Here is a 20,730-nt window from a genome sequence, read left to right on the forward strand (position 1 = left end):
AATTAGATTTTCCATTACAATCCCCATCCTGAACTGCATGTATATAGGAAGCCATTTGTCTGACTGAACAGTCAGTTCTTTTATTAAGGTCCCTGTAATCGAATCTGGGTTAAAATGGCTGAGCTGTCAGAATGGTTTGTATGGCCAGACATTAATTACTACATGCTTGATCCACTGGATCAAAAATTTACCCATGCATCTGGGGGTATAATGGATAAGCTTTAAGAATGTCTTAGGCCAAATCAGCGACATAAAAATGGGGTAACAACCCTCTATTATATCAAAACTATCTGCAGCATCGAAAGATGGAAAGTGAGACGAAATTTGCCTCAAGTCAAGAACTGAGTCGCATTCTCCTATACCATTCAATGCATATGTTGCTGAAAGGCTGGCATATCCAACTGTGACTGCAACATATCTGTATTCATCTCCACCAAACTCTGATGATGGCATAGTGGTGGAAGGCACTGTTCTTCTGATTTTAAGTGGGGGGTGGGGAGAAAGGACCCCAGTAGCATCCTACACAAGGTTCACAAATGATTCTGTATTTGGATGAATACATGGTACATCTGTACTGATCTTGCTGAACAGCTGACCAGGTGTATTTAGGACAACAAATGGAACACACTATTAGGAGCAGAAGAGGTACATTTTGTATATGCCAGTCTGCCCTTGCTTTATATTTTTTGCATTTACTGCATTTGGATAGTATGTTTCTGAAATGATAAGATAATAGCTTCAAAGGATAAATTATCATGTCAGTGGGATAATAATTCACCAAATAATACCTATTACAGAGTGCACAAAATAAAGACAGCATGCACGAAAACTTTAAAGTCAACATGCTTCAAGAATAGCATGTCGTACCACCATAAAGTATAAAATGACAGTCTAAAATAGAGATGAAATTCAAAAATTTATATTTACTACCTGTGTATGAATCAATATTAACCCAAAATAAATCCAAAATTTGGAATGGATGTCTTGATTTTCACACACAAAGACTTGGATTTAACAGTAGGATTTCTGTCCAATGCTGTGTCAATGGATGGTAATAGTAAAGTGATGATATAGACAGAAGAGACGAAATTTCATCTTTCAGTAGGTCTCAGTTTGGGACGTAGCAGGCTTATATTCCTAATGTTAATGTGATTGGGGAATGTAACAGATGGCACCACAGCTTTTTGTGCACATATCCTCCAACGTATATAGAGTTTGCAAAAAATCAAAATAACTTATGTGCATGATGAACTTTGCCTAATTATAATTACCATAATTACCAAACCCTGTGAAGCTCAAAGGCTTCTTGCTTATTTTACTGACTTGACATAATCTTTAAGTTTATTCTGAATTTCACATTGTGACAGCTATCATCTCTCCTGTCACAAGACATACTTAAATGAACACATGTCCAATGAACATTTCTCCTTTGTTCCCCAAGAATCGGAATGTTCATTTTATACTTATGTGCTGATTATTTAAACTTTTTAAGAGGATTACTGTCTTTTGCATCTTCAATGTGCTTCACATTCATCTGATGCCATTTGTAGAAAATATTACCTAAGCAATGTGTTCAGCGTGATGATGCAAACATTTTGAACCAGCCCAGTGGCTTAGTGGTTAGAGCACCTGCCTCGAATGCAGGAGGTTGTGGGTTCGATCCCTAGCTAAGTCACACCAAAGACTTACAAAAATAGTACTAACAGCTGCCTCGCTAGGCGCTGAGCATTACGAGTTAGTGTTAGAACTGGTCGGTCTGGTGTCAGGATAATGTAACTGGGTGGGACATCATGCTACATGTCTGCGGCATGATGCCCCAGTGCTAGACATCACTATAAACTGCCACACTGCTGACATCGTGGCGATATGACTAAAAAATTGTTAAAGCTATGTTAAGAATCCAAATCACACACACACACACATGCAAACATTTTACATGAATGAAATGGGAAATTTAAAGCATCTTTGGTACTCCTGTAAAGTTAGACTGGTTACTTGATAAGCTTCACTGAATCTAATATGGAACCCAGATCCGATTCAAACACAGAGAAGCCAGTATCTAAATTCGATTGCAACAACAGGGTATTTAAAGATATTTGTCTAATATTCCATGCGTCCATAATTTAGGGGCCATTCAGGAAGACATATTCAAATCATATGGGATGGCAGGTTTGAAAATGTGAACGTGATACAGATTTAGATTCCTTGCTATCAAGGAAGATGTCACCTATCAATGGCCGTATGAAGTGGATTTGAGTGAAAAGACAGAAGGAATCAAAGTAAAATAATGAGAACAACAAAAACAATTTTCTTATTAAGAAATAAATGATATGGGTATATAATAAACACATCATTGTACCGTAACTTGATTTGCCTTCTCATCTTGCATCACGCTGGATGGTGTAAGGAAATCAATGTGATGCAAGCACCCAGATCCAGCTGCTGTACTGACCATGTGTTTATCAACCAAAATCAAACTTCAATAATTGTATAATACTGGTAAGACAAAATCATAAACCACATATATCTCTGGATACTACAAATGATTACTCACTTGAATCTAGTGTAGGATAAAAGGATTCCACGACGGGAAGCTCCTTGTTTTTTTCTGCATCATTTTCTTTTTCTTTCAGCTTCTCATACATTTTTTGCTCTCTTATCCTCTGCATGTCCCACCTGAAAAGTGAGAGGTATACAGAATGTTTAAAAATATACAAACAATGATGCATTTTATTCATGACAAGTCTATTTCTTTATTCCTTAAATTGTACCCTAGCGCTTATTCAAATGCTTAAATATTCTCTGACACGTGAATCTTTTGTTAAAAACGTCACTCACATAAGCCTTTCATGTATGCTTTTGTGAAGACATCACTAAAAAACAGACGCTGACTGCATAGGAATCTGAGAACTCTGCTGTCTGTGTAAAGCACATTTCATTGCTTACAATCACAAGGCAATATGAAACAAATTACATTTGAAAAAAGTTTGGAAAAACACTCTGAAAACCAATCAAGCAAGACAAGATAAAAAGAAATGAATATATTTGCTAGTTATGGATGTCTTCCTATTTCAAAGTGATTTATTAAAAGCAGTAGAATTTGTAACCCAAATGAGAGTTGCTATATTTAGTACAAGTAATACTAAATAGGGAACAAAGGCTTATATATCCCACATGTAAATGTCTAACAAGATTTCTTGCAAATTCACTGAAAGTTATGGGATTTGTTGCATACATAAGAATGAGCATATTGCATATACATTTAACACTAAAAGGGGCATAACTCTATAAAAACACTAGACAGCTTGGTGACAGAATGACATGCACATGTTTACTTGACATCAATAATATCTACTACAATAACTGAGGAAGCTTAATATTTTGTTTGTTTAAACTTTCATGGTTTGGGAAAGAAACAAAAACATTCATGCATACATAATGCTGTATAGTGGCAACAGCATAATGTACTAGATGTTGTTCAGTGAAAACAGCATGGTGTACAAAATGCTGGATAGTGAAAACAGCATATTGTACTAAATTCGTATAGTGAAAACAGCATTATGTACTAAACACTATTTAGAGAACAGCATTATGTACTAAACACTGTACTGTGAAAACAGCATGATGTACTAAATGTTGTATTGTGGGGACAGCATGATGTACTAAATGCTATATAGAGGGAAAAGCATTATGTACTAAACACTGTATAGTGAAAACAGCATTATGTACTAAACACTGTATAGTGAAAACAGCATTATATACTAAACACTGTATAGTGGAAACGGCATATTGTACTAAATGCGTATAGTGTAAACAGCATTATGTACTAAACACTGTATAGTGAAAACAGCATTATGTACTAAATGTTGTATTGTGGGAACAGCATGATGTACTAAATGTTGTATAGTGGGAACAGCATGATGTGCTAAATGCTATATAGAGGGAACAGCATTATGTGCTAAACACTACAGTGAAAACAGCATATTGTACTAAACACTGTATAGTGAAAACAGAATTATGTACTAAACACTGTATAGTGAAAACAGCATGATGTACTAAATTTTGTATAGTGGGAACAGCATTATGTACCAAACACTGTAAGGGGAAAACAGCATGATGTACCAAATGTTGTAATGTGGGAACAGCATGATGTACTAAATGGTGTATAGAGGGAACAGTATTATGTACTAAACACTATTTAGAGAACAGGAGTTTATACTAAATGCTGTATAGTGAAAACAGCATGATGTACTAAATGTTGTATAGTGGGAACAGCATTATGTACTAAATGTTAAATAGTGGGAACAGCATTATGTACTAAATGCTATATAGAGAGAACAGCATGATGTACTAAACACTATTTAGAGAACAGGATTTTGTACTAAATGCTGTATAGTGAAGACAGCATGATGTACTAATGTTGTAATGTGGGAACAGCATTATGTACTAAATGTTGTATAGTGACGAACAGCATTATGTACTAAACACTGTAAGGGGAAAACAGAATGATGTACTAAATGTTGTATTGTGGGAACAGCATTATGTACTAAATGCTATATAGAGGGAACAGCATATTGCACTAAACACTGTATAGTGAAAACAGCATATTGTACTAAACACTGTATGGTGAAAACAGCATATTGTACTAAACACTGTATGGTGAAAACAGCATATTGTACTAAACAATGTATAGTGAAAACAGCATTTTGTACTAAACACTGTATAGTGAAAACAGCATCATGTACTAAACACTGTATAGTGAAAACAGCATCATGTACTAAACACTGTATAGTGAAAACAGCATTTTTGTTCTATGTGATTAAGTAATCCCGAATAAAGACCTTTTGATCCTTAAACTGACAGGCTTCATTGTTATAACATGTGCTAGTGATTGACTGAGTTTGCTTCAGGTCTATGGTATAGAACTAATGGCATTGTGTGGATAATAATTTTTTGCTTTCAGTGAAAAGTATAGGGTTCTTCTTTATACTAAGTTCAAACCATCCTCAAAATGTAGATGGTGCTGAATTCTAGTTAATGTGCAGAAACTTTTTCTTCTTTAAGTCACAATGACCTTGTCCCTAAACGATCAGACCAAAAATCAGTAAGGTTCTTTCTTATCCTATGTGCAAACATCCAAAAGGTTTTATAAATAAAAATGATGGATAACTTGACTTATTGTGCAAAAACTAAATTAGTAACAGATGGAAATCATCATACAATATTATAATGTGCTTCATGTCAGGTATATAGAAACCTTGCATAACTTGAACAAGAAAAACAGGTGACTTATCAGAATGTTATAGAAGTGATTTATATCCCTGCTATTAATATACCTATGAAGTTTTATAACTGCACACACTACAGTGTCTAAGAAACGCAACTAAATATAAAAATGTAATCTCTGAAGCATGAAAAGGTCAATGTGACCTACTTTTGGCCAGAGAAAAGTATACTCTAAGATGGATACTCTCATCAGTACAAGTGTCAGAGAAAAAGTGCTAAATGCAAACACTTAATGAAACTGCTGGAGCATAAATGTATGTCACTGTGACCTACTTTTGTCCATAGATGTAATACATTCAAAGCTGACTACACACATAAAGTCCCATGACTGTAAGTTCAACAGTGTCAGAGAAACTATGCTGAAAGTAAAACTTTTTAGTGATGCCTAAAACAATCACAATGACATAATAAAAGTGATCCCAATGTTATATATGAGACAAAACCATTAAAGATTGTTCTAAGCAATCATTACCGTTTTCTCCTCTTTTCTTCTATTTCTGGTTTCTGGTGTCTTTTAACAAAAATATCATCCTCTAGATTCTGGAGGGAAAAAAAATCATGCTTGTTAGCTTAATCTGTTTTCAGTTGCAGGACTGTTCTTAGGAGTCTTATCAATATGCTATAAAGAGTCAAGATGATATACAGGATAGCATCAAGAGTTTCAATGCTATTCAGTCCTATTAGGTGTCCCAATGCTATTCAGTCCTATTAGGTGTCCCAATGCTATTCAGTCATATTAGGTGTCCCAATGCTATTCAGTCATATTAGGTGTCCCAATGCTATTACATAGATTAGTATCTATAGTATCAATGCTACTCATATAAAACTTCAAAATGGACACCTTTTAAGCATATTTTAAAGCATTTCCCACACAGACTCCCAATGCAAGCTCAAAGTTGATTGATGAGAGAGAAAGATTTAAGAATCTGAAACACATTTAACATTTAAAAAGAGGATTTATTATGTGTCTTGCTAAAATCAAAACATTAAATATAAAATATTACAGAAACTGTTGATCTATTTGTTCAACCCTAAAAAATTTGACACGATATTGGTAAGTTTGAAAATAGCCTGCATTCAGTTCTAACTGGTGGTTATTGATTGTTACCACTCAATTTCAGTCCAGGGTAAACAATAATTGATAATCGGAGCTGAAAGTAGGCTATTCACTGCACAGCATATTGAAAGCATATACTTGCCAAAACTGGCTCCATGTACACAAGATACAAAGCAACTGAGAAACTTTGGATAAAAGTAGTATTTAAATGATTAGTAAGGGGTAGAGGTAACAATAACAAAGATTTTCAAGATGGCTGTTGTGGTGGCCATATTGGATGTCAGATCAGCACCATTTTTATTTGAGACCAACTAGACATCATAGTAGTCTTTTAGTGAACACCCTATACTGACATGATCATCCAATCAGGAGGAGTAGCACAACAAATAATTCAAGATGGCTGCTGTGGTGGTTACATTGGAAGTCAGATCAGCATGAATTTCATTTAGGACCAATCTGATATCATAAAAAGTCTTTCAGTGAAAACCACATACTGATATGACATTCCATGTAGGAGCAGTAGTGATAAGATTTTCAAGAAGGTCACAGTGGCAGACATATGAAGTCAGATTGGCACCATTTTCATCAAGGATGAAGTAGAAGTCAAAGACCATGATGACATGTTCAGAGGGAGCAGTAACAACAAGATTTTCAAGATGGTTGCAATGATGGTCAGATTTAGTGTCCAAACAGCACTAATTTCATTTAGGACCACCAAGATCACTGAATGAATGTATAAGTCAAGTTTCATGGCAATCTTAAAAGCAGTTCAGGAGGAATAGCGATAACAAATTTGTGCTAATGGGACACATGATGTCGGACAACAGACCATCACAAAAGTTATTTTGGTCTATGACCTGAAGCGCTAAAATTGGTTTTGGAGACCCACACCTATTTTTCTCAAATTAAACAGTATTCTCAGATTTATGTACTACTGTCAGACCACAACAGCATTCTGTCAATTTCTCTTTCTACTCAAAACCTTATTATCACAAAAACATAATAACTGATGTTCACAGAACACCACTGCACTACCACAAGTTTAGAAGCAGCACTGCACCTTGTCTGAGCTGTCATTTTAGGTTTCTCTTTCCTCCTTTACTGCAATATTAGGACTTGTTAATTTGTGGAGAGAGAGAATGTCCCCTGAACTTGCTCAAGGACAACACTGTTCAATGGTTTTGTAAGACTAAAGTGAAGATTATTTAAAAACAATTCATAATATAAATCAATTAATATTTCCTTCTGGAAAGCATTCATTTTACTTGTCTGAATGCTAATGATAAATTCAGCAATTTCACAGAATATATATATATATATATATATATATATATATATATATATATATACCTACACAGTAGTCCCCCTCTTATAAGGCCACCCCTAACCCCTAATGCATCAGGGAAGTGGCCTTATAATGAGGGTGGCCTTTCTAGAGGGGGATGACAAATGCGAATAGTAAATACATATGAAGAAAGTCACAAGTACATTTAATTCTAAAACATTTAATATTTTCATTAAAAAATCACATGCATGTTGTGAAATAAATATAAAACAGTGTCATCATTTTCAAAAGAATGCTATGAATAACCATTGATATAGTTTTAAAACTGTCTTTATAATTATGTTACAGATCACATCGTCTGTCACTTTGTTGGTAAGTCTAAAAAACAAACCAGTCTCGTCACAATTAAAAATATCCTTGCTGTCATATCCCCTGCATATATCGTTTAGTCTTTTGTTCCAATCTTCGACAACTTAATTATTAAGATCAGCTGATTCTCCACTAAGGACAGAACACTTAATATTGTGTTGCACTTGAAATCTGTGCAACCATCCATTACTTGCGGTAAAGTCGTCATATCACAATTCAGCTGACAAAACTGTTGCTTTTTCTTGTCATTCAAATCAAGATACAAACGTCTCCTGGCTCAAACAATCTTCCTTTCTCCATCCATTTCACCTTCCCACTTCGGCAGAATTGTTTCATTATCTTTCACGATATTGTTTATCTGAGTCTTCCCGACATTAGTTTTCTGCAAGGATCCTTGACACTCCCCCCTCCCCGTCAGTTGAATTATTTTCACTTTCTCTTCTAAACTGAGAATTTTTCTTTTCCTCGATGACATGTTGATCTTTTTGCAGTAAGTTATTCATGTTGCCAACTACAATACTGATAAAACAATTTCAAGTGAGAGAAGCCAAAATGGCTTCGATATGTACCATTAACATTACAAAGGTCTGACCTCGCGGCTGTTAGGATTTGTAATTTTGACAATTATTGTCAGTAGTAATAGCCCCTAATTATCAAAATGAACAAGCTCAACATCTTACTAAGGGAAGCCATAAAAGCTATCAAACCATTTTCCTGCTGACTTGGGTATTGTACATCGATACTGCCACTTCTCAGCTGTTACTATTGTTCAATAACTGTAATCTTAACAATTATCAGAGTGACTAAACCGGACATCTTATGATAACACAGCAGTAAAGCTAATTGGATTACATTGTATTTACCCTTTTGTATGGATTAAATTTGAGTCTTTCTCGGTTTTTATGGAATAAATTTGGCTTCTCGTGAGGCGTAAATGATATAATATTAACCTTAGTGGTACATGTGCTTTACTCAACACTTCTTTCAGTAACGAAAACCTGACATTGGGAAACAGAAATCGGATTACTTAACACATGTTATGAATAAAATACTGGTTCTGGATACATATTCAGATAAAATGCGGCCGCTTGTGAGGGGTAAATGTTATATTATTGCATTAATATGCTGGCAGCTGGTCGTGTTAGCCAGGTGGCCTTTCGCGAGGGGTACTTTTGAACACAAACTCGTCGGTGCCAACGGATTCTGGCCATACGAAGCGGGTGGCCGCTGATCAGGGGGGCTGTTCAAGAGGGGGACTACTTTATATATATATATATATATATATATATATATATATATACACACACACACACACATACATATACATATACACACACAAACATTCCCAGTACAGATCAAGTCCAACTACAAACAACACATACCCTGAGCTGCTGTAACATAATGTGCTAACAAACTGCATTAACCCTGATCTGACAGAGCATTAGGTGATGGCAGATCTGGGCCTGTGCAGTTTTCAGCTGGACTTGACTTATAAGTGATTATAAATGCTAGAAATCTCACAATGCTTGTAGGTCTAAAAAAAAGATTTCTGGGAATAGTTTTTTTTTGTGTGCAAAAGTTACTTGAATACATACCTCCGTACCTTCCAACACATAAAGATTAGTGAAGGTCTGTATTCTCCAGGACGGAACTTCCACTGCAATAGTGAAGTATATATAGACACTGAATAAGACAGTTGAAAAAGTTAAAATAAATGATGGGTCTTACAGCTCTGAACTGATTTTTGTTAAAAAAATTAAAGTTTCAAGGACTTCCAAATGTTGTGAAGGAGTATTTTATGTAACAGAAATTGAACCCTCTTTATATGTCACTTTGTTAACTACTGGTGTTGTGTGTCATTTGTTCCACCAAATTTCATCACATTATTTTGCTTTATTCATTATTTTTGGAAAATATGTCAATAACAGAAAGTTCAAAGTAACATATTTTATTTAGTTTTATATTAATATTTTATAATTGCCAAGGTAAATTCAACTTTTTCCAACAAAATCAAAAACTTGTAAAGGATAAAAACAACTTTTTTTAAATTAAGGTTTCCAAAGCCACACCCTCAAATTCAAGAATATTTCAAGGTTGTATTAACCAAGTAAAAGGTCCATGGTCACTGTATCCTGCATCACATAACATTTTAAAAGGACAAAGGGAAAAAGCAGATAGTACTAATCAATACTAAAATAATTAGATAATCTTATTTGGTTTGACAGTTTTGTCACATTTGATACTTACAAATCTGTATTAAAAAAAGTTTTATCAAGTGCTAAAGCAAAGCATAATGACATCAACATGTTTGAATCATTGGTACACCTCTAAACAAGTTGCTCTACAACGCAATATCTTGTTCCAGATCTTGCTTTCATTTAACTTTAGTGTTCCCCCATTATCTACCAACATTTATGATAATAAGTCACACTTTTTCCCCGTCAAATTACATTTCTTTATAAGCTTAAAAATTGGTTCCTCCAAAATATGTGCATTAACATAAAATGAGTCCATTTTTAAAAAAAATTTAACCTGAAAGGAAAATAACTCTTCAGTGGCCTAAACCTCGCAAAATATGATGCTAGTGGCTGTGAAAGACTTTACTAAGCAACTCGACAGACTACCATAAACCTTGAATGTTGGGTTGCCAAATATGTTGTTCTACATGGGTATTCACTGCCATTTTAGTTTTTAATTGCCTTTCACAACTTGATCCATGATGATACCATTATAGACATGGATAGACACGCACAAAAGAAAAGTAGATGTTATCTTCATGTTTCCTCACAAAAGAGCATGCCTAGCAGTTACACAGGGAACATTGGACAAAAAAATTGCAAGAACCCCACTATCACAGTGCAATACTGTGTTTAGAAAGTTGCTAGTTTTAGGCTGCCTGGCAACCAGCAATTTCAAATCATAACTAGATGGGTGCACTTACAGATTACAGCAAAGTCTGCATTCCATTTATTTTAAGGTATTGGTATCATAAAAACAATTTATCTGAATGGATTTCTACTATTTTTGCTTGAAGCAATCCCCGATTCCAGCTGCTCTAAGACAGGAATGGGAAAAAAGTGCCTGAATGTATGACATTTCACTGTACAAAAAGCAGAAAGTAGGCTTTATCTGCTTGAACATATTTTAATTTGCACCATATAGTCATTATTGTCACTAGAGTTTTGAAACATTAATAATACAACCACACATTTGCCTGACATAACAAAATCCTGACTGAAAGTTGTAAATGAAAGTTCACTACACTGCTCCATCATTATAGCACATCTGGATAATTAGTGTACCTGCTTAAAATATTAAAAAATCACAATCAAAGCTTCAAATATCAGTTTACTTGAAAAAGATGGTGGTTAGTTTACGGAAATTTAGAATCATCATTGAATTCATAATTTAACAGGAAATCACATATTTTGTACGAATTTTTGTATAAAGAAAAACATGTTCTCAGTAAATATCATAAACTACATCAAAATATCGACAAACCAATGTTGGTAGATGCCTAATTTGATGCTAAATCTGACTCATTTGTCCAAACTTTACAGGCCTTTACAAAAAAAGTGTTTTCTGTCACCTTTGGTGGTCAAATGCTGTTTTTTATATAAAGAAAACATTGGTCAAACATTTTTTTATTTTTATTCATGGTGGCCATACCGGATTGCTGAATGACACCATTTGCTTCCAAATTAAAAGGCCATTGTATAAGGACGCTACTGTCAAATTTAGCTAAATTCTGTAAAGCAGTTCTCAAGAAGAAGTTTCCAAGTTTTAGTAACTTCAATCTGAAGTTGAATCAAGATCACTGGTAAAAATCTGGAAGAACTACATGCCAGAATGGTTGGATTTGCCGGTGGTTTTTGAGACAATGACAATAGCAATTGATGAAGGGCAATGAAAGAACAACACAAAATGCATTTGCTCCTTCAGCATATGAAGACAAGACAATATCAGCTTCGGTGGTCATTTCATTATGCAGATGGAGTATCCATCAAAATAATGTAATATTTTGTAGCCATCTTACTCCTTACCTTCTAATTGAGCTGCAGCACCTTTTATTACATCAGGTCTATCCTCGATCTCTATTTCCCTTGATATTGGTTCATAAAATGACACATGATACAGTTTATCAGTCCTCAATTCTTTCTGGCCAGCTTCAGCATGATTACGAGGTTTCTTGCACACTGCTTTCTGTCGAGCCTTTTCTGCTAAGGCTCTGCATGCTTTCTCAGTATCTTCCTCTGTTGGGGACTCAGCAGTCAGTGGAAAATCAGCTCCAAACTTCTTACGTACCCTTTGAAATTCTAAAGACAATTTTCTGTGGAAAAAAAGAGCATAAAACAGTGCACTGTTGATTATACAGAGACAAATTTTTTCCGGATATTTGGCTGCCTGGAAAAATGACAATTTTATGTACAATAAATTCTTCATTCATGCAACTGTAGTTAACCATATCTCTTCTTGCAAATGGAACAAGACTACCAGCATTACAACCCAGTATCTATGTCCTTCATTTATAAGGAATTCATTATGAATACACACAAGACTTATATTCCTTAAAAACTCTTCCTGCCAAAAACAGAAAACAATATTATATATATATATATATATATGTATATATATATATATATATATATATATATATATATATATATATATATATATATATATATATATATATATATATATATATATATATATATATATATAGTGCCATCTCTCAAAATCAAAATCCCTCATGACCCAAAATATAAAATCAGTTTTGAGAAGTTTTTGGCTTACTTAGTTTTTGCTGATGTGAAGAAAAAATCTTTTTCTAAGTGCTTATGTGATGGGAGTGAGAATATATAATTGTGAGCATTGGCCTGTGTGTGAAATAGTGCACACATCTGAGAGTGCTGTAAGTAAATATTTTTAAATACATGTATATAATGAAGAATTAGCCTGAAATATGTTCATATTTACAAGTTTTATTTGAGTTTCAGTTTTATGGGGTTTTGTTCAACACAAAATTGAACTTTGGATCAAAATTTGTTTCACTATTCAGAGCTGAGGGGTTTTGGTTTACTGAGGGAAAAACATGATAATATTCATAAAGGCAATTTTGGGACTGAACAAACTTTTGGCCATTGAGGGGATTCCGGTATAAAGATATGTCAGTTTCACTGTGTGTTTGTGCGTGCATATGTATATGCCACAGCTGTAAAGAATGGGCATCACAATTCATCCTTCCATCAATTTCATGCAGATACGGTTCAATGTGAGGTCATTTAAGTTTACTAAGGAGCACTAGTAAGTAGCTACCCTATGCCTCCACTGTGAAATGGCAGTGAATTCCAATATAATTTATAGTTTGAAAAATCTAAAGGGAGGACGGGAAAGGGCAGAGGAAACTATTTCTTCTGTTACAGTGTTGATGCCGTCAATCACTGATCAGTGGGGATAAGAGATTATACCTGCATGAAAAGAATAGATGGACTACTGATAGACTTTCATGTTAAAACAGTTAACTTTTAAGACTTACAACATATTTGACAGTTAGTTGGTACATGAATACAGTCCCATTTTTTTCAGTACAAATTTTACCAGTGAAAACCAACATAAACTGGTGTAACAGGATATCTGTGAATCCTATGTCAATGTGACTATTTGTTATGGAGGAGTAACAATGCCAAGATTTCCAAGACTGCTGCAATGGAGAAATGAAAACAAGATTTTAAGATGGCCACTGTATGAACAATATTAGAAGTCAGATCAACTTAAAGACCTAATAATGTTTCCTACTTTCATGGTTTGTTTTTTTTAAATAATATCATTATATATGGGTTTTAATGTTATAGGTGTTGTCTAATGTTGTAAAGTGCTTAGAGCTTCTAAAGATTAGGCATTATACATCGTCCTCATTATTATTATTATCAACACCATTTTCATTTAAAACCAACTAATTAATCACAAGAAGTTATATTAGTAAAAGCCCCATGTTAATATCACCATCCATCTAAGAGCTGCAAGAATAATAAAACTTTCAAGATGGCACCTCAGGTGACCATATTAGGCTGTGCAAGCAGCACCATTTTCATTTTGGACCAACGAGACTTCATAAAAGGTCTTTTAGTGAGATCCTCATTTTGTTCATTCAAGAGGAATAGTGATAAGATTTTCAAACTGGTCACTGTAATGGTCTTACTGGACATCAAATTGGCATCATTTTAACATAGCACTAGATGTCTTATGTCAATATAATTTTCCATTTGTGATTAGTGAAAGCAAGCTTTCAAGATGATTGTTGTAGCTATTTATTAGTCAACTAAACATCATAATGTCTTTTAGTGAAAAACCCCAAAGTGATTTTACCATCCATTTTTATTTACATCCAACCAGACCATGGGGTTAATGTGTTCATAAAGTTTCATGGCAATCTTCCAAGTATAGTAGGAGTAGTGACATCAATCTTGTGCTAAGCAACAGATGAATGTCAGACAATAAACAATTGATGACAAACCATTCAAAAGTGATTCTGGTTTATGACCAGCTGAGTTAAAAATATGACCATTCTGGGCAAGCACGATTCGAGTCAGTGCAAGTGATTTATTGAAAGCCACTTGTTCATGGCCTAGTCTGACAAAAAATTTGTCTTTGAGCACTGATGTGAATCATATGCAAGAAAAATGGTCATAACATTTAGCACCATCATCGCAGTGTTCCATCTAAGCATAAACAGAGAGGCATTATGCCCTGCCCAACCCTTTTAGCACCTGTAAAATATGTGTAATATATGACATCCTTTCACACATGAAGTGCTTTGATCTTGAAAAATTGTCCAACTGTGCTCAAGGTGCCCTGGTCAGCAACCCTGTCATTTGAAATCCTAGCTGGAACATGGTCACCATTCATTAGCCTCTATCTTTTTAATAATCTTAACTAATACATTCTTGTTCTTGTGCCTTCTTTGTGAGAAAAGTTGCCGTGGTTATCTTTGATTTTGGGCTCATTTAAGCAACACCCTCTGTGCCAATACTTATTTTTCATCTTTGGCACAAGAAATTTCCCTCTAGTTTGTCCGTAGGGCACTTAAAATAGATTCTAAGAACACAGAGATAAAATACTGTTACAACTGATTTTAAATAGACTGCATTAAGCAGATTGTAAGCTTAGTGAATATAGTGTACACATTGCTAATGAAGCACAAGACATCAATTTCATTAGCTGACAAAAACGTCTTATAGATTTTGATTACTTTCACAGGGATCGCAATTAGCTTCACCAATGTCACAAATTGCAATTTTTTCCCCTTACTGGTGATAAAATATACTATCAGGCAATTTTTTTGCCGACATTGTTGGGTGTTAAAAATTGTCTATACAATCTTGGATTAGGAGTGGAGAAATTCAAAGACACCATGACAGGAAGCCACAAAATTGGATATAAAATTGTACTTAAATCTATTGTTACATAAACAAATCCTTTGTTCTTACTGATAAACCACTCTAACATTGTGTTGTTATATCATAATTCGCTTATGCTGATGTCTGGCCTTAGTACCATATGCTTTAATATAACCAAACCATTCATGCTACCTGACTAGCACAATCACAGGGGTTTGTTACAAAGAAAATTAGGAGTATCCTTCAATGAGTCAAGGGATGGGTGTGTGTGTCTAACCTGTCACAATAAAACCTAACCTGTCACAATATAACCTTCATTCATTGACGGATACTTCTAATTTTCTCTGTAATGAACCCGTGTGGCTATAATTGACCACCTCTGAAGTCAAGCACTGGAAATGAGTACATTCTACACGACATGGCAAAAAAAAAATTCTTTTCGAAAAATGTACCAGAAAAAAATAGCTTTGCTGAAACTTCAAAGAAAACTGATTACCTTTGAATCACCAATTGTTCTATATATATACTAAGCAAATGGAGAAAAAATATATCTCAATGTTTTACAATTATCTGATGTTGCCATAGCAATAACAAATGGGCATTTGTTTGGTCACTGAAAGAGGGCCTTTAGTGGCGCCTTTAACACATGTACCTTCATAAAAGCAAGCCTGCAACAAACTTAAAAAAAAGCATTTCTTTATTATTTTTCATAGTGATTGGAGCAATATTTGTTGTGCCATGAAAGTGTCCTGTCTGCAACAAAAAAATTCATGCTTTTGATCACTACCAATGGCAGTGTAAAACCCAAATCATTGTTCCAATATTTTGAAACTATGGGTATCTGGCCATCAAATTAAATGAAAGTAGGACATTTTGCAAGAATGTTTGCTAAACTTTTAATTTTTTCACATTTTTGCATTTCTCTATGAATAGCCTCATCCCCTGCCAGCCTCAGCATCACGATGGTTGTCTATGGCTGACCGAACTCAAGGCCAATTTAAGTACTTTAATCTAATACTCGAATACATGGATTTTTCACATACATGTACATTATTTAATACATTGTGGAGTGTACTCAGTTAATCCAAATTTCCACTGGTTTATTTCCTCTCTCTCTGTAAATCCTAGTCACTGATGACCAGTCACTTAAAAATGACACTTTCAGGCAAACTTTCAATTATTTTCAGCCCCATCCCGACAAAAATCCAATCATGTCGACAATATTACCAAAGTCCCAAGGGTGTTGAGATAAATGGATCATACTGTATTGTGAAAATGGCGACAGTTTTGCAATTCTTTTGGCAACAACTTTTTTAAAGCCAGTGCCAGCCCTGCATCAGCACAAAATGAGAGCTCATGCTCAATTATCAGACAGAAAATATAAAGAAACTCTCATGTAAAAAACTGTCACATTTATTTCTAATGTAGCACACATGGAGGAAAAATACACACTCAAATATCCAAAAATAAATTCAAGCATGGAATGGTTATGCAAGCATAAATAATTCACGTGTCTGGTGTAGAAGGGCAAAGAAGAGCTGTTTAAAAAACTAAGAGATAATTGAATAAAAATTAAATAATTTATATTCTGTTAGTAACTGTAAATATTGTTAGTGGTCTTTGTTTGTAGCTAGACCTGACTTATAAACTAGTACATACTGGATATTGCAAAAGATTCTTGTTCGAGTTGTTTAAGAAAATATTGGAGCATATGGTAATTTGTGCATTATAACGTGCTTTGATGATACCCAATTAATAATACCACACATGAAATGTGGCAATATATTTAGCCCTATGATATGATAGATTGATCCAGTCCTAGCTCAAATTCATTCTCTAAAACACACACCCACCCCGCGCATCAGTTCCATCTATTTTTTGTGAAAAAAGATTATTTTACCTTTTAATGGGTTTTTCTTTAGATTTCTCTTGAACTCCATCTATCCATTCACTAGTAGCAGTAGCAGTGACACAAGGTCCATCACTAGTAGCAATAGATGTGCTGTGCTCTTTTCTTGGACTACTCTGTGGTATGAATGAAGAAGAAAGTCTTGGAGATTCTGGTGTACCTTCTTTTTGTCGAAGTAGAGAAAGACGCCTTTCCATTCGCTCCAGCCTACATTGTAACTAAGAAAAGAAAAATGAAAAAGAAAACAGCAACTGTCTTTAAAAATGAAGATTACATTCTGTCAAAAACCATGGAAAACTTCACCCGGGTACCCGCTGTGCCGTTTAACCAGGTACTCATTAGAACATTAAAAACATGTATAACCCTAGTTACCCCACTGTCAAATTTTCACAAACCTGAATTGTTGTAGAGTGACGAAACGAATGGACTATTTACATCATTTTGCACATTGTTTACCATACTGTATCCACTATTTCGCATTCTCTTTTTCGCATTTTACCAATTTGCACTTTACCCACACCAAATGGGAGATGGTTGATAGTCTGTCGATGGAGATAATATGTTTTCCTGTTGTACTTGAAATTGTCTGTTATAAATTGTGCTATAAAATTTTGTTTGATTTGTCAATAAAAATGAATTAATATTACAATGTCGCTTCACTTATTAATAAACTTCCAACAACTTTCACAGCGTGTTTTGTTATTTATTACTCACGGCGAATGGCGGTTAAAGTCAATTTCTGGTTAAGAACTTGAATACTAAAGGAGGTTTACAGTTAAGCAAAACATTACAATATTAAAAATATAGACTGGAGCTGCAATTCAGACCAGTGTACTGCTGATGATATATTATATTTTGATAGTGTTGTCGACAATATATTTTTGTGAATGGGTACTCGTCATTAATTTTCAATACCTGGGTTTTTCACAACCAGTTGACAGACCTAATTAAAACTGAAGATTACATTTTGAATTTTTCAAATTCAAATTATTAAACCTGGCCTCATCTTACAACAATTCAGTATATTTTCAAAGACTTGTATTACTCACAGTAACAGGGTTTTCCATGTAACTAAAATTCTGACTCATGATTCTTCCAGGACCTATCCCTTAACAAGAGGCCAACGCGGACCTGATATGTTGGTTACCTCTTTCATACAACTTAGAAAATGGCCATTTTCTTAAGCATGCTTATGTAGTATTGGAAGCATACAACTGATTTAAAACAATCTCCCAAACTTTATATCATGTTGATTTGACCTATTTTATTATAGTATGATATAAACTCTTTCTAAAGGTAAAGGAATAATTAATATCCATGTTTTTTAAAGTTCCATTTATAGATGAAGCTTTAATTTATGGTCAAGTACTTTGACATTAACTGAAGTACCAGTAATAATGTATGGGTATTCCACACAAGAAAATTTCTGACAAATTTGTGCTCTGGTCCTTTTACAAAAATACACATAGTTTATGCTAGACAGCACTTTTACATTATCACCAACACTGATGCATCTAATTTAATTCAGATGTTTTCTCATTATCCACTCATCAACACTCAACATTATAGCAGTGCCTCAAGATTGTAATGGTTTGTACGCTTCTGCTCAAATAAATTAAAGGACTTTCATAGTCCCAAAACTAAATTTCCAAGAACTAAAAAAACAAGTGAAAACATCGGAGATCAGCAACACAGCTGAGGATGATTGCAGCTGAGCCAATCATGCTGATATTTCAAGAGCCATGACAAAAAATTGTTCAAATTAATTTGAGGGAAAAATAATTATTTTAAAGGACTTTTGTTTAGAAAGCCAATATCCAGAACTTTCAAGGAGGCACAAAAAAACCTTGATTATCATTTTGATAAATGAATCTATTCTTTTTCATACTTTTTCTTCAGTTATAAATTGTGAATCATTCAACTGAATTCCAAAGGTATATCAAACGGCTAATTTGGGTAAGTTTTTCTACAAAATATGTGCACCATATATTGTACAAAGTTTATTATATCTAGTTTGCTTGTAATAACTGCTCATAGCGATATGACTGAAAAATTGTTAAAGCTATGTTAAAAATCCAAATCACAAACACACCCACTTTTTTTACAGGGGGAAAAACTCAGAGCAACCCCAAATCTAGAATTCTCAGTCAACATTGTGAATTACTTCCCTTGCTTTTATTGTGAAAGAGAGATGCACTATAGTATGTCAAAAGATTCAGCAAATTTATTATATAGCATGCAAACTGGGCACAACATATTTTTAACAGCTGAATTTCAGATCCTGCTTATAATTAAAATAATTAGATATCATGATTCAGACCGTTTATTACATGAGATAAAAAGTACTCACATGCCCAGTCATCAGATGCAAGATCACCTCAATGGTTTGTTTGTACTAATATACCTCATAATTGTATCTTTCAAAGATTTTGATGAATTTGATGTATTTTACCAAGTCTACTCAAAAATGGGCTGGTAACAAGTTGAGACAATCAGATGCAATATCATCTCAATATTGCGTGGATGTTGCTTATTATCAAACATTCTGATGACAACAGCACATTCCAAATTTGATAACAATTGGGTAAGAAATATGACCTCCTCAACTGTAACAAGTTCAATCTGATAAAAGACCACCTTGTCAATATCACTGATCTCACTACTCATTGTCAAACTGGTCTGAGATTTTGATGATGAGCTCATATTCCAAGTTTGATTGAAAAATGGATCAGGAATAGGGACGCCGAGTGGTAATAAAACCAATTGTTTATGGATGATGTAGAGCTATACCACAGCTCATTTGATCCAAAAGCCGAATAAGCTAGAAACAAATTGGGAGTCTTCTGTTTCTTTATAATTGCAGTTTATTAGCTGCATGCTATATTCTGTTAAATAATGAGCCATTCACATTTTCAAAGACTCGTTTGAAATATATTCTTGCCATGTTTTCCACAAAGAAATGCTTAGCTACAGATCCAACTCCCTCATTTCAAAAGCTGAATCTATTAAAACTAAAGAAAAATCTATTAAAAGCCCCATGACTTTGGGATCTATTCACAGCAAACTACTTTTAATCATTAGCAAATTTAAGTGAGGCTCTTTTCAGTGAGGAGTTTGATTCATTTCATATACATTTTGTAAGTAATATTCCAAACTGTTTTATATTCTGAAACCAACCAGACATCAAAAGCGGTCTTCTGGTGAAACCCAATATAGATATGACATTCTTTTCTGGTGGCAGAGTGATAATAAGATTTTTAATATGGCTTCCATGGTAGCCACACTAGATGTCAGATCACAAATATTTAGGACCAAACAGATGTCTTTCTGTGAGAACCCCAAGTTGATATTGTATGCCCATTAAGTTTGGAAGGATTAGCAATAACAAGATTTCCAAAATAACCATGGTGGCTGCCATACTAAATGT

General features: G+C 34.3%; 1 protein-coding gene across 3 annotated transcripts in view; it reads right to left on the reverse strand.

The window, feature by feature from the left end:
* Window positions 1–20,730, reverse strand: part of LOC149776563 (male-specific lethal 1 homolog) — a 44,231-nt gene that overhangs the window by 19,067 nt on the left and 4,434 nt on the right. For all 3 annotated transcript variants that reach the window (XM_089941026.1, XM_089941029.1, XM_089941028.1), the window contains exons 2-6: window positions 17,295–17,521; window positions 12,041–12,327; window positions 9,593–9,654; window positions 5,759–5,826; window positions 2,555–2,676 (exon numbers count right to left, since the gene is read on the reverse strand). In XM_089941026.1, the coding sequence (XP_089797152.1) occupies window positions 2,555–2,676; window positions 5,759–5,826; window positions 9,593–9,654; window positions 12,041–12,327; window positions 17,295–17,521 (766 nt within the window). The remainder of the gene's footprint in view (window positions 1–2,554; window positions 2,677–5,758; window positions 5,827–9,592; window positions 9,655–12,040; window positions 12,328–17,294; window positions 17,522–20,730) is intronic.

The sequence above is a fragment of the Sinohyriopsis cumingii genome, chromosome 18, assembly GCF_028554795.1.
Source record: "Sinohyriopsis cumingii isolate HCF-2022 chromosome 18, ASM2855479v2, whole genome shotgun sequence".
Taxonomy (NCBI): domain Eukaryota; kingdom Metazoa; phylum Mollusca; class Bivalvia; order Unionida; family Unionidae; genus Sinohyriopsis; species Sinohyriopsis cumingii.